This window comes from Dipodomys spectabilis, unplaced genomic scaffold (genome assembly GCF_019054845.1).
Source record: "Dipodomys spectabilis isolate Male_0828 unplaced genomic scaffold, ASM1905484v1 ptg000054l, whole genome shotgun sequence".
Taxonomy (NCBI): domain Eukaryota; kingdom Metazoa; phylum Chordata; class Mammalia; order Rodentia; family Heteromyidae; genus Dipodomys; species Dipodomys spectabilis.
The window spans coordinates 40,708,479-40,724,489 of record NW_024870731.1 but is presented as its reverse complement, the minus strand read 5'-3'; the positions used below and the strand labels follow the sequence as shown (position 1 = coordinate 40,724,489).

The following is a 16,011-nucleotide window of genomic DNA, read 5'->3' as shown; positions in this document are numbered from 1 at the left end:
CTATAATTAATGACTTACTTCCCTACATTACAGGATTGTGGGGATACAATGCTTCCTTCTTGTCCCTCAATTTTTTTGGGATGCTAGTCCTGAGCCTTTAACTCAGGGATGCTGTCCCTGAGCTTTTGTGCTGAAGACTAGTGCTCTACCACTTGAGCCACAGCTCTGCTTCTGGCTTTTTGGTGGCTAATGGGAGATAATTTGGTGCCTAATTGGAGAACTTCATGGACTTTCCTGCCTGGGCTGGCTTCAAACCATGTTCCTCAGATCTCAACCTCCTGAGAAACTAAGTTAGGATTACAGTCCTGAGTCATCAGTGCCCTGCTGCCCCCAATTTTTTTTTTTTTTTTTTGGTTGGTTGTGGTACTTGAACTCCGGGCCTGGATGCTGCCCCTAAGCTCTTTTGCTAAGTCTAGCGCTCTACCACTTGGAGCCACAGCTCTACTTACAGTTTTTTGAGTAGTTAATTGAAGATGAGCCCCATGGGGACTTTTCTGCTTAGGTTGGCTTCAAACTATGATCCTCAGATGGAGCCACTGGTGCCCACCTCTGCCCCACCTTTTTTTTTTTAGTCAGTTGTGGGCCTTGAACTCTGGGCTTGGGCGCTGTCCCTGCGCTCTTCAGCTCATGGTGAGTGGTCTATCACTTGAGCCACAGCTCCACTTCCAGTTTTCTAGTGGTTCATTGGAGATAAGAGTACCACGTACTTTCTTGCCTGGCCTGTCTGCCCCATTTTTTAAAAGATACAATTGAACTACATGGCTCAGGCTTGTCTTGTAATCTTCCTGCCTCAACATCTGAATGCTGGAATTACAGGTGTTCATTTTCTTTCTTTTTGCAATGCTAGGACTTGAACCGAAGGCTTTCAGCAAGCTATATAAGAGGTCTAACACCAAGACACATCTTTGCTCTGATGGCTATTTTTTTAAAATAATATATTTATCGAGATTAAGTGATTACATAAATTTCACAGTATTGTAGGATAGTGATATTTAAAGCCACAAACATATTTTAACCTTCACAAGGCAAATTGTCATTATCATGGCCTATGTCTGAATTCTATGAGCTTTAAAAATACAACTATTTCTTCTACATTGGGTGATATGTACATTTTCCTTCTTTTTGCTTAGTGTAAGCTGTTCTCGCTTTCCCTCTCATTCCCTCCTTCCCATCGCTGCTCTTGAGTTGCTTAGTTCATTTCATCAATGGCCAGTGCAGCTGACTAGCCTAATGACCATTAAAACAGTCTGATTCTCGCTGCACATGGCAGAGACTAAAGGTCTGATCTGAGAATAGTGTTGAGCACACATTTGGAACTTTTGTTTGGTTAATGTTCTTCAAGAGGGAGTCCATGTTACATAAACACTTACCTTTTTCCTCTGTGGTGGGTTCTGGGGGGCAGATGGAACTCCGTCACAGGCGCGTTCACCACCGGGTGACATCGATCCACGAGAGAGGTCTTTCATAAATCCATGTTCATATCTGCTGGAAAACCCTTCTGCAGGGGAACAATATCCCCCGTCCAAATGCAAAGGCTTCCTATCCCCTACTAGGGGAGACCCTCTATATAATCCATCTGCTCGAGGCATAGCGTTCAAAGGGGAGTAGGCATACATCAAGTTGAACTCTGTCCGAAATGCCTGGTCCGAGTTTCTCACAAGACTTTGAGGTCCATCTCCACTCCTACTTGGGAAGCCAGTCTCTGAGGTGGGCCCAAGAGAGGGATGAGGAGCCAGGTCAGAATGACTTGAGTTAAGCATGGAAGGTCTGTCAGCACAGCTGTTAGTGTTGGAGTCATGATATCCTACTTTTGTTAAATCCAGGTCTTTTCGGTGACAAAGCTGAAGAAAAAAAAAAAATCAATGGAGACAAGGGGCAGAGGAGAAAGGAAAGTCAGAAGGAAAAAAGGGAAGAGCAAGAGGGGCAAAGGTAAACAAGGAAAGGTAAAAGGGATGGAGGCAGAGGAGAGAAAGTCATTAACATATGTGGAAGTCCCATGCAGCAACAGTGTATATAAGGCCAGCTTACTAAAGAATCCCGGCCGATTTCCCAAAATGCTTTGAAGTCTTTTATGAGAATATTGGGGAGTCAGAATTAGGTGACTATTTTGCCTGCCTGGCCTTTCACCAGGCTACTCAGTCACTTTGTACCTACAGTAAGGGGGCTGGTGGTATAATCAGGGATTTACCTGAGCACCATGCATACTATACACAGGGGTCAAAAGACAACTGACTTCTGAAATTATTCATTCTCAGATTAATACTGATGGAAGGTGGGAGAGAAAAAGGGTGGAAAAAAAAACAAAACAGAAAGTAGATGAAAAGGCAAGTACTTAAGTTACTGGTTCAGTAAAAGAAAATGTATTAAAGACACCAACCAACCAGTTCTTCACTCACTTCCACTGTGAAATAGGTGTGTTTCTCATACAACTTTCTGGCCATTCAATTCTCTTTATTCTCTCATATATACCAACATATCACAAGACCACTAATGCCCATCACTGAAGAGCATGTGAAATGTTGCAAAACTAGAACTCCACCTACTATTTGGTTAACATTACAAGATAACTTGAGCTTTTTCCATCACTAGGTCAACTGTAGCCAGACTACAAAACTGGTACCAGAAACCCAAATACCACACCATGTCAATCAACTGATGCTGAGAAGAAAATGAGCTGAACTTTCCTAGTAAGATTGGAAAATCTCTAGTAAGCTACTAGAAGGAATAGCACTCACCACTTAAAAGTTCATGTCACAATGGTTTATAAAATCCTACTGACAGAGAATCTGATTAATTCTCATAGAGTTTAGTCAAATAAATAAATAAAAACATGTATATATATATATATATATATATATATATACACACACACACATACATATATATTTAAATTAAAAATGATGGGGTTAAAGTTGAGTTAATTTTTGAAGGGTAAGGAGACTAAAACATTCTCTTCAAGAGGAAAAAAATTCCATGTAGACTAAGAGTTAATAATTACTACATTCACCCAAATCATAGGGCTAAAGTGTGAATTTAGCATTTCCATAGCAGTAGTTCTCAGTTGATGTTCTAAGAGGTATCGTTCATTTTACAACTATAAATAACCAAGTCACGGCAGAACAGAGAAGTGTGACACAAAAGCCATGAACTGGTTTAATTTCCCTGTATGTCAGACCTATGAAGAAGTGGAAATACAGGAAAGCTATGAGGCACAATGATTTGCTTTCAAGAAGAAGCTGGTCAATCTATCAACCAAAGTCAAAACGTCTGTTACAGAGTTGTCACATTAACCCTGAAACAAGGCATGAGTCCCTGTCCAACTCTTCCAATGTAAGCTGCCCAATTAATACTAGTAGATAACGCTTACCAAACACTGAACTTTCCTTAATTGTTAAAGACTGTCACACATTAATAGCCTTTAAACTTGACTTCTAGATTCCATTCCTTCTTTCATAAAACTCTTCAGCCACCCCTTCCCCAGTTAACAACAGAACAAGCCCCATCACATACACACATCTACTTATCGCCTCTGTCTACGTCCCTAATTCCAGTGTTACACAGGAAGATTTGTTCAACTTTCAGCGACTAATTGGCCGCCCTCCAGCCCATTACCCGACTCACTCAGAGTCCCAACCCTCCCACACACTCAGGAACACACTCATGCACACATTCACGCACACTCAGCCTCCAAGTGTGACTGAGATGGTGTGATAACTACCTCGGGTGACAGGGACTCGGGCCTATGCGCAGGGGAACTCTCAGGGGAGGATATGCTCTGGAGGAGGGAAAAGCATCTTGTTATTCATCTACTCCAAGAAAAGAAGCAAAACAAAACAAACAAAAAATAAGAGCAAGCATAGATGTTAGCCACAACTTTGTTGGTGGGTGGGATTAAGAATGCGTAGGGGAAATGTTTAACTTCAGAACTCATCTCAGTGGACAGAATGACTTGTTAAAATGCTTCCTGATTATCTTGAAAGCATTTTATGTTAAACTGGTTATAATATTTCATGCTGTAAGTAAACATTTCAAGCATAAACTAGGGAAAGTTAGATAAAAACTTAAGTGTCATATTTCCTTGTATTTTTTAGATAAAAATTTAGCAACCTACAATCTTTACTATTTTTTTTTTTTTCTGTCGGTTGTGGGGCTTGAACTCTGGGCCTGGGTGCTGTCCCTGAGCTCTTCAGCTCAAGGCGAGCATTCTACCACTTGAGCCACAGCACCACTTCCGGCTTTTTCTGCTTATGTGGTGCTGAGGAATTGAACCCAGGGCCTTATGCATACAAGGCAAGCATACTACCACTAAGCCACCTTCCCAGCCCCACAATCTTTATTATTGACGGCTACTCTGCCCTTTAGTCCTCTTCATAAGAACCCTGTTCCTTCACCTCACATCCCTTCTATTGGTCAGCATGTTTCACTCTCTTACATGCTTCAGCCCATTACTGTTATTCTGGAAGATTACTCAGCATGCTGGGTGACTGTCTGACAAAGTAGAGGAGATGATCAGAACCTTCTTGAATCAGTTACAGAAAAAAGTGCGAATGAGAGAATCCATATTCACAAGCTGGATGTGATTTTTGGCACAATGTAATTAGACCTGAGCACTTCTATTATGGTTCTTTTGATTAACATACACTGTACTTTTGGGAACACAGGAGGAAAAAAAAAGGAAGCATGTGTATATATATTTGAGAGTCCTTCAGGCCTATAGACAGTAGACTTTTAATCTGAGGCAACATTTCCCAAACAAATAGTGACTGGATAGCAAGCTCTTAATGAGGAGATAGGAATGACAACATGTGAACAAAGTGAAAAGGGCTAAGGGGAGGATTCCAAATGTGTAGAACATGCAGCTGTTGCCTGGTGGCAGACCATGCTGTGGTAGGATTAATGGGCTGCTTCAGCAAAGCAAGAGAAAGGTGCTTGCTTCATGCTTTGTATATGTCAGACAAAGTTGAGTATGGAACTGAGGGCAGGAAGAGAAGGGAAGAGTTAGGCTGGTGAAAAGGGGAGATTAACTGAATCTGCTTGACTAATGTTGTACCTCCTCTTCTAGAGACTTTCCCCTGCAGGTTTTGCTTTCCTTTGTGTATCTCCTTACCTTAATATTGAAGATGTCTCAATATTCTAAATATATATATATATATATATATATATATATATATATATTTTTTTTTTTTTTTTTTTTTTTGGGTCCGGTCATGGGGCCTGAACTCTGGGCCAGGGCGCTGTCCCTCAGCTCTTCAGCTCAAGGCTAGTGCTCTACCACTTGAGCCACAGCGCCACTTCCAGCTTTTTTCTTTTTGCTTATGTGGTGCTGAGGAATTGAACCCAGGGCCTCAGGCATGCAAGGCAAGCGCTCTACCACTGAGCCATCTTCCCAGCCCTCTAAATATTTTTTGATTAAAAAAAAAATTCTTCCCAAAACAAAGCTGGTATTTACTTCTGACATCCTTTGGACATTTCTCTGAGTCATGAATTTGATAGAAAAAAGTCTTGCTATCTACTTTTCTGCACTGAACTACAGGAAAAAGTGTTGCTATTAGAACGGTGATGAGGTGAGGTTGTTTATTAGATGAAAAAGGCCACATTTCCTTAAATCACAAGTTTACAATAGTGAATAATACATTTGGCTTCTATTAAAGTGTTTGAACAATGCTTCATTACAATCACAGTTTTTTTTTCTTTCTTTTTTAAATCATGCATAGTAGTTTCACAGTTAATCTGAATGCTATAGCTAACAGGAAATGTGCCGAGTCCTAACCTTGCTTGTTTTGGAACAAGATTTAGCTACTAGTTTCAGTAATTTTACAAAAATAAAACTTGTTTTAATTAAATATGTAATTCTATTCTTATAATTTGATTGCTTTCTAGGGAGAATTTAGTCTTATGATTTCTTACTTTATATAAAACTCAAATTGGTGCCAGGTGCTGATGGCTCACACCTGTAATTCTAGCTATTCAGGAGGCTGAGAACTGAGGATCATGGTTTGAAGCTAGCCTGGATAGGAAAGTCTCTGAGAGACTCTTATCTCCGATTAACAACGCAAAGAACAGAAGTGGAGCTGTGGCCCAAAGTGGTAGAGCTGAGCCTTGAGCAAAAGAATGTGGGGACAGTGCCCAGGTCCTGAGTTCAAGCCCCATGACTGACAAAAAACAAAAAACTACCACATTCTAACTAATAACTGAAAAGTCAAAGATAGAAAGGTCTGAATTAGTTGGTATAATTTTTGGCTACAAAGAATACCAGGAGACAGGGATGGGAGGAGAAAATGGGGAAAGTGAAGGAAGGGGTGACACTGACCAAAAAGAAATGTACTCATTACCTGACTTATAAGCTGGCAACCTCTCTGTATAACAGCTTTATAATTATAATAAAGTTATTCTTTAAAAAAGAATACCATAAAGAACTTGACAAAAGTTATTTCCCTAGGTAACCAGAAGGTTGTTTTTCCACATAGAGAGAAGTCTGTCCCAAAATCAAGTTTATATGTCTAGTGATATATACAAAACATATAGCTCTCTCAGTGTTGTTTCTAGTTTCTTCTTTATTACTTAGATAGAAATCAAGGTATTTTTAATGTTAGAACTGGAATTTGAACTCAGTGCCTTATATTTGCTCGACTGGGGCCCTACCACTTGAGCCTTACCTTCAGCCTGGTTTTTGTTGATTATACTGGAGATAGCGACTCAAAGACTGAATTTTCAGCCAGGCCTAGCTTCAAGTTATGATCCTCTGGGTATCAGCCTCCTCAGTAGGTAGGATTACAAGCATAAGCCATCCATACCTAGCTAAATGCTGGGTGTTTTAAGTGGTCAGAACAAACTCTACTGAGAAGGAGTGTCTAATTAATTAATCACAACTTAAAGCAACTTGTAATAGGTTTTTCTTTTGGCAATATATGGGTCTGAACTTATGAGTCTTAGGTTAGATAGGCAAGTGGCCCTAAACACTTCAGCTACTCTACCAGCCCTTTTCTTGTTAGCTTTTTCCCCTCTAAGATAGTGTCTTGCTTTATGCTTGGGCCAGCCTGTATTATGATCCTATTTAAGCTTTGTTGCACTGCTGAGATACAGGTGCAGGACACTTTGTACAGTCCTTGGTTATGACAGGGTATTGCCAAATTTGTTTTTGGCCTACGCTGGCCTTGAATTGCAATTTCTACCTCACAAATAGCTTGGATTATAGCTGCAACTGCATCTGAATGGATGGATTTATTAATATACGTTGGATTCTATTAAAATCTGTCACCCAAACATTAATAGTGACAATTTCTAACAATCCAAACAATGATAGTAAGTTTGCCTTTCTAGTCTTGTCTATTTCTCATTCCTAATACAGTGGGGAAAACAAACAAACAAGCAAACACCTCCCCTCCCACATTCATCCTAAGTACCTGAATAATCACTAAATCTTTGCTCCCTGAGGCCACAATAAAAAATACAAAACAACCTGGGAAAGATACTGCAGTCATTTAAAGGCCTAGACACAGAAAAGATAATCTTAAGTATACTCTGAGCTCTCAGGTTGGTGTCACTAATGGGTACCTACAGGTACCTAGAAGCCTCTTTGACCAAGATATTCAGTAAAGATAAAGATTCAGCATGCTTACTACCCAAAGCTAAGGACATGTAGGGACTGACTGCATGCCAAAGACAGGTGAGTGAGAGCTGTTAACACTTCCTAATCTGGGAAGTACAGGGGTTGCCGAGATGAGAGGCTACTAGGTAAAGAGGCCACACTGACTCTGGAGTTTCCCACTCTTGTGGTGAGATGGGAAAGGAAGACAGTAAAGAGACATTTGAAATGGCATTGTATTTGAAATGAGGTACAAATGATAACTTTCATATCTGGCACTCCCAACAACAAAACCCAAATCACCTCAAACTGCAGAGGAGTGTTGCAGCGACTAGCAGTAGTAAGAGACGTGATTGGCGAGAACATGAGGCTGTATCCATTTCGACACTCTTCTTCTCCTGGGTGAGTTTGGCCAGGGGTAGTCAGTTGGGGGCTCTTAGAGCCTGAACTGGGAGGAGGTGGTGTGACTGGAGACAAAGGCCGAAGTAACTTGGTGACATTCTGCTCCATTAAATAGCGAGACTTCCATTTCTTTAATGGGCTCAACAAATCTGGGAAATACAAATGTTGAATGAGAGTTGAATCACAGCTTAATGGTAGGCTTCATTAAAACCATTAAATCGCTAACATGCAATGGTTCATACTTTCTTTTTTTGTTTCTTCCCATTATCTCTTCAAATCAGACTAAAAGACTGAAGAAATACACTGAAAATAATTCTCAAAGCACTATGTCTAAGAGAAACTCCAAATGAATCTGTCAGTCCTAATAACTAATGCCTGAGAAGATATAATCTATCCAAGAGCCAAAAATAAATTTTGAGCAAGGCACTGCTGGTTCATGCTTATAATCCTAGCTACCCAGAAGGTTGAGATGTGGTGATCAAGGTTGGAAACCAGCCTGGGCAGATATCCATGACACTTTCAGAGAAAAACACTGTACTAATACGATTTAATTTGAACAAATTATCATCTTTTCTATGTTAAAAGAGAGCAATCTATAGTGTGTAAAGAAAAAGTTTAAGTACTCTAGCTCCAGTGTACTTTTGTGCTATTAAGTTTAAAACATCAATTAAATAATAAATCTCATCATCACTAGAGCATAGTGAAAACCGTGACCTACAAAGCAATGTATGTGGACGATATTTCACACAGATTTGCTGAGGACTTTTAGTTTCCTGCCTGGGTTGGCTCTAAACCTTGATCCTCAGATCTCAACCTCCTGAAGAGTTAGGATTACAGGCTTGAGCCACTGGCACCAGAGGCTGCTGAGGACTTCTTATAATAATCTATTCAACTTGATAAGAGTTCTATGGGTCAGCAAGTTTTTCTTCTGTATATTGCATGGATTTTGATTGAGTTCACCTTGTTTATAATACTTGCATTTCTCCTTTTAAAACAGATTTAATGGATTTCATTCTATTTTCATATCTCGGTGTATTTTTATGTAGACTTCTTTCTGGAACATTACATTGATCTCATTGACTCTTAGTCTTATCTATAGTGCTCAGTAACATTCTCTCAGAAATACCTGTAAGAATAGCTGACAACTGGGCATTGGTGACTCACACCTGTAATCCTAATTACTCGGGAGACTGATATCTGAGGATTGTGGTTCAAATCCAGTCCTGGCATGAGACTCTTATCTCCAATTAACCACCAAAAACCTGGAAGTGGAGCCGGGGCAGTTTTGAGCAAGAAATCCCAGGGACAGGGGCTGGGAAGGTGGCATGCACTGGCCCTGGATTCGATTTCTCATCAGAAAAATCTGGAAGTGGTACTGGCTTAAGTAGTAGTATGCTAGCCTTGAGCTGAAGAGCTGAGGGACAGGCCCAGAGTTCAGGCTCCAGGACCCCCCCCCCCCCCCCCCCGAAAACAAAAAAACTAAAACAAAACAAACCCATACAAACAAAACAAAACAGAAATCCCAGGGACAATGACAAGGCCCCCTGATTTCAAATCAAGGACAGGCACATGCGCACATACACGCGCACACACACACACACAAAATTGCCTATGATTCACTATATTTGTGTGTGTGTGTGTGTGTGTTCTGGTTTTTAAGGAGTGACTTGCTTTGGTAGCCTTAGATAACCTTGAGCTAGCAATATAGAAGCTGGCTTCAAATTTGGAATCCTGTCTTAGCTGCCTGAGTGTATATCTCACAACACCTGACTTACCATTCACTTTTTAAGTGGAAGCATGGAATTAATATTACCAAAGTTTAACCAGCATAAGTGTTCAAATCTTTTCCTATTACACATGTATTCTAATGACCAAAAACGTTGCTCCTACATATTTATGTACTTGCTTTAGGACAAATGGCTACACATAGATAATTTTAACAAAAACAATGCTTACTGACTTACTATGAATGTATTCTCTTTGTGTGTGTGCGTGTGCACATGCTGGTAGTGGGGTTCAACTTCAAGAGTCTCATGCTCTTGCTTGGTTTTACCTCTGCTTCCAACTTTTTCAGTAAAAAATTAATTGGAGATAAATCTCATGGACTCTTCTGTCTGGGCAGGCTTTGATACTTAGATCTCAGCCTCCTGACAGGATTACAGGAGCAAGCTGCCAGCACCCAGCTATGTACTGATTCTTGTGTGAACTGTCTGCTTATGTTCATAAGACTACATTCTACCAATATGCTAATCTTTTTATTCATTTGTAAGGAATATCTAAATAATGATACCTCTTGAGTGTTGCTAAACAATGTTAACAACAGCCTGGCCCAGGTGGTTCATGCCTATAATCCTAGCTGATCAGGAGGCTGAGATATAAGGATCTCTGGTTTGGAATCAACCTAGATAGAACTATAAGACTTTTTTTTTTTTTTGTCGGTCATGGGGCTTGAACTCTGGGCTTGGGCACTGTCCATCAGCTCTTCAGCTCAAGGCGAGCGCTCTACCACTTGAGCTACAGCGCCACTTCCAGTTTTCTGGTGGTTTATTGGAGATAGGAGTCTCATGGTCTCTCCTGCCCGGGCTGGCTTTGAACCACGATCCTCAGATCTCAGCCTCCTGAGTAGCTAGGATTACAGGCGTGAGCCACCAGTGCCTGGGTATATAAGACTTTTTTTTTTTGTTGTTGATTGTGGGGTTTGAACTCAGGGAGGGCCAGGGTGATGTGATGTCCCTGAGTTCTTTTGCTTAGGGCTAGTACTCTACTCTACCACTTTGAACCATAGCCCCACTTTCATTTTTTGGGTGGTTAAATGGAGACTTTCATAGGGACTTTTCTGCCCAGGCTGGCTTGAGCCCTGATACTGAGATCTCAGCCTCCTGAATAGCTAGGATTATAATTGTGAGCCACTAGCACCTGGCTTGCAAAACTATAATACAATTAGCAAGCAAAAATTAGGCAGGTGCAGTGGCTTAGGCTTGTAACCATAGCGATTCAGGAACCTGAAATCTGAGGCTATACATTCTAAGCTAGCCTGGCAGAAAAATCTACATGACTTTGATCTCAATTAACCAGCAAAAAACTGAAAGTGGAGGTGTGGCTCCAGTGGTAGAATGCTAGCTTTGATTTAAAAAAGCTAAGCAAGAGCATGAGGTCCTGAGTTCAAGGCCCAGGGGGGCGGGGGAAGAGGAGGTTGGCTTGAAGAAGCAGAGTGACAGCAGTAAGCAGAGCCAGAGTACAAAAGGGCCAGAGTTCAAGCCCCAATCTATCACGAACACACAAGATTACAAATATGCTGGGTGCTAGTGACTCATTTCTGTAATCTTAACTACCCAGGAGGCTGAGATTTGATTGTGGTTCCAAGCTATGTCAGCAGTCTGTGAGACTCTTCAGTTAACCACCAAAAAGCCAGAAGCTGAGCTATGGCTCAAGTGATAAGCTCAGGGACAATACCCACACCCTTAGCTCAAGCTACAGGCCTGGCATTAAAACAAACACCACAACCAAACCGTCCCCCCCATCCCCAAGGTAAAAAAATTGCAAATAAACTTCCCCAATTTGCTCTTTGCCTTTAAATTTTATATTTAATTGAACCACTTTACAAAAGACTACAAAAATACCAGCCTATTCTTATTCTAGTAGGTGTTTAAATTTTCACCTTAAATATTATTTATAATTTTTATTTTTAGAGTGCTAGGGATTGAAACCAGGGGACTTACACCTTTTTTAAAACCAGAGCAAGCACTCTAATTCACTCTGCTCTGCTCTACTCACCCTACCACTAACTACTAACACTAATTTAGATTTTAACTCAAAAGTAACATGTAGTTCTTTCTAGGAACATAGTACAGGGGAGTGAACTTAGGGCCTGGTACTTTCTGCCTCGATCCCAGTCCTTTTGCACAAGTATCTTGTGTTTTTCTTTAAACTGGCCTTGAAGCATGACCCTCCATCTTCCATTTATGGAGTAGCTGGGATTATAGGTGTTTGTCACAATATCTAGCCCCAAAGTTTGAAGTATTGACATTTTAAGCATATGAAAATGATTATTTTTTGCTATTCACATGCCAAATAACTAGTACCTTCTTTGCAAATCTTTAGTTGTTATAAGATTATACTATCACTATTTAAAATTTCAGTTATTTTATTAGATTCTTAAATATATTGGATTTATGTGTGAATATTGGCCTGTCAGCTTACCATAAAATATGGTATCAATAAGGACATATTTTAAGTTTGAGAAAGGGTTCTCACTGTGTAGCTTAAGGCTAGGTAATAGGGAGGTACCAAAATGCCAGGCAGTATCGACACATTTTATTAAATTGTTAGGGTTCTCCTAGTTAGTTATATTAATTGCTCCAAAATATTTTGCTGATTCTAAATATATACTTTCATGTTGATGAAGTGTAGTAACCATTAGTTATGTGCACACCAACAAAAACCTTGTGATTTTGATGTTTTAAGAAATTCAAGCTGGGCCTCGGTGGCTCATGCCTGTAATCTTAACTACTCAGGAGGCTGAGATCTGAGGATCGTGGTTCAAAGCCAGCCAGGACAGGAAACTCTGTGAGACTCCTTTTTTTTTTGGGTCCGGTCGTGGGGCCTGAACTCTGGGCCTGGGCACTGTCCCTCAGCTCTTCAGTTCAAGGCTAGTGCTTTTTTCTTTTTGCTTATGTGGTGCTGAGGAATCGAACCCAGGGCCTCGAGCATGCAAGGCAAACGCTCTACCACTGAGCCACCTTCCCAGCCTTTGTGAGACTCTTATCTCTAACAAACCACTTAGAAAACCGAAGTGGCGCTGTGGCTCAAGTGGTAAAGCACTCGCCTTGAGCTGAGGGACAGTGCCCAGTAATCTGGGGATTAGAAACTTGGCCTTATCTCATTACTTAAGCCTTGATTTACATCTTTCTTTACTGAAATATGCTATACTGCTAATTAGATTTACTTTTCACTATTTTAGTCTTTCTAAACTCTCACTCTCCCTATCTCTCTCTGCTGATAACAGGACACAGTTCTCTACTGATGTTATTAACTTGATGTTTTATTTTGTGTAACATCACACTATAGGTCTTCATTGGTTTTGTAGTTATTTCTCTTGCCTTTTCTAGAAGGATCAAATTAGTTGTATATCACACACACACACACACACACACACACTCACATACACACTCACACACACACACACACACACACACACACACACACACACACACACACACACACACACACAGAGTTTCTCTGTGTAGCTCAGGATTGTGCAGAACTCATGGTCCTCCTACCTTTCTCCTGAGTGCTGGAAATACAGGTGTGTAACCACCATGCTTAGCTTTACATAACCCTTTATATTAGTATTTATACTTTTGTGGTGGTGGGGAAAGACTTGGGGGGAAAGTTCCTTTGGCTAACAAGTTAAAATAACTAATGATATCAACAGTAGATTTACTTAATAATCTATTTTAAGGGTTAGTGAATTTTACAAGGAAGGTAACTGCTACTTTCTTTTGAACAATTTGAAAGTTCAAAATATGCTATTCTATTAAATTTTCAATAGTCATCAAGCTATTACATTCTCTTCCTCATCTGACATGCTAAGAAAGAAATTACATTAACTCATTTTCCAACATTAACATTATTTAGACATTTCTAAGAGAATTAGTCATCATTGTGCTACAATGTTCTAAGAGGCTTAAACCAATTTGATAAAATAATCAATAATTTACTGTTTTGTGATGATGGAAAATGAACCCAGGGCTTCATGAATACTAGGCACGCTTCAGCTAAATCCCCAAAGAATAAAAATTCTATACATTATTCCATCAAAACGTGGGGGAAAAGTGGTTGCTACACGACTAGCCTGGAAAGGACTGGGCAGGACTTATAATGATGGGTAGCAGTGAGTGTTTAGCTTGAAACCCCCTACCCTCTGCTACAGCCATATCGGACGACTTCCATACCAGAAACAAAGCATCACTACAAGGTTGCTACAGGATTTGTAATGCTGGGAGTGGAGAGTGTCTGGCCTGAAACTCCTCTTGAGCTTGCTACAGCTGCAACACCTAGTAGGGACCTACTGAACTGCCTGTGTCTCTCTGGGTAGGATACTGCCAGTCATAGAGAATGGCAGGGACTCATCAAAATGTCTATGCCCCTCTGTATAAGACACTGGTGGGCACAGCAAATGGCAGCATCCCAGTAAACCTCTTGTGCATCACTACACAGGACACCAATGGGCATAGCACCTGGCAGGGAATCAATATACTGCCCCCCTTCTTCTTGCATGGGACTTGATGGGACACTGTGACCATCAGGGACTTAATAAACTCCCCGTACCTTGTTCCATGAGATACCAGTGGGTATGGTGCTCAGCAGTTACCTAGTAAACTGCATCCCATCATGATTAAACTTAGTATCTAAACAGAATGGCTTCTACAAACCCTGAACGCAGATGCATTAAATCACCAGGAAAGGTCAGGACATTCATGAACAATTGCGATGCCTCTCAAAAACTAACAAGTCAGGAGAGAAATAGAGGAGAGGAAAAACAAAATAATTAAAGCAATGAGAAAATTGGTCAATGAAATGAAAGAGCAGATCTAGGAACAACTGGACTACACAGAGAAGTGATGAAGAAAATGAGGACCATCCAAGACCATGTTAACAGGATAGAGACTTTCAAAAGGAGATGAAAGTCGACAAGGAGACACCATAAAAACTTCAACGAAGGACACAAGAAAAAACAACAAAAGCTTGGACGTACAAAAGCTCTATGTCCCTATTACAAAGCACAGCTGAAAGCATAGACAATAGCACAAAAGTTGAAAGGGTATCAGAAACAGAAGATAAAGCAGAGAAAAGTCAAAGGCATGCAAAAAAATACTAAGAACATAGCAAAGGGACATTCAAGAATGAGCAGATTTGGCCAAAAGATCAGATCTATGCATACTTGGGGTAGATGAAGGAGAAGAATTAAAAACTAAAGGCATCGAGTGCCCTATTCACCGAAATAGTAACAGAAAACTTCCCAACTTCAAGAAAGAGAAGATCTATCTGACAGAGGTATATAGAACTCCTCCTAGACAGAACTAGAAATTTCCGGGCTTAAAAAAAAAAACAACTAATTTTAAGGCAGCAAAATCAAACAGGGAATTTATTGCAATGGAAAGATTAGAATACCCGCAGATTTCTTCAAAAACTATGAATGCAAGCAAGGCCTGGGGTAGTGTAATTCAAGCTTTGAACTACAATTGCTAACCCAAACTATTGTATTCAGCAAAACCATCATTCACAATCGGCCGAGAAACAAACATTAGTGTTTACGTACTTTAAAAAAGCACTATAAGGGGTTGGGAAGGTGGCTCAGTGGTAGAGCGTTTGCCTTGCATGCATGAGGCCCTGGGTTCGATTCCTCAGCACCACATAAGCAAAAAGAAAAAAGCCAGAAGTGGTGCTGTGGCTCAAGTGGTAGAGCGCTAGTCTTGAGCTGAAGAGCTGAGGGACAGCACCCAGGCCCAGAGTTCAGGCCCCACGACCGGACCTCTTCCCCCACCCCCCCAAAAAAGTCAAAGAAGCACAGTAATGAATAAAAATCACTAGAGGACTAGCAACACAAGAAGAAGGAAGCAGCAAACTACAGGATAACAATGAAATAAAAAAGTACTTCTCCATAGTAATGTTAAACAATAGTGGGCTCAATATCAACAGACAACAGACTTGATCAAAAACCAAGAACACTTCTCACAGTCAAAGATAAGCACAAATTCTGAGTTCAGGGATGGAAAAAGATCTGTGCACATATACTCTGCAAAAAGGCAGGAGTACCTACACTGTTACCTGACAAAATAGACTTCTCATTTAAAGCAGTTTAAGAAGAGACAAAAGTCACTACATATTAATAAAATGATATACAAAGAAGAAATTACAGTGGTCAATATAAATAAACCAAACATGTAGCACCTCATTAAGATATTAAATAAAGGGCTGGGAAGGTGGCTCAGTGGTAGAGCGCTTGCCTTGCATGCCTGAGG

At 40.5% G+C, this 16,011-nt stretch overlaps 1 protein-coding gene across 5 annotated transcripts in view; it reads right to left on the bottom strand.

Annotated features, from left to right (window-relative positions):
• The window catches only part of Setd5 (SET domain containing 5), an 82,245-nt gene that overhangs the window by 6,034 nt on the left and 60,200 nt on the right, over nt 1-16,011 (bottom strand). For 4 of the 5 annotated variants that reach the window (XM_042679686.1, XM_042679688.1, XM_042679687.1 and 1 more), the window contains 2 exons: nt 7,889-8,136; nt 1,371-1,841 (listed from right to left, as the gene is read on the bottom strand). In XM_042679686.1, the coding sequence (XP_042535620.1) occupies nt 1,371-1,841; nt 7,889-8,136 (719 nt within the window). Of the gene's footprint in view, nt 1-1,370; nt 1,842-3,718; nt 3,776-7,888; nt 8,137-16,011 lie in introns of all 5 variants that reach the window. The other variant, XM_042679685.1, reaches the window with a different exon arrangement.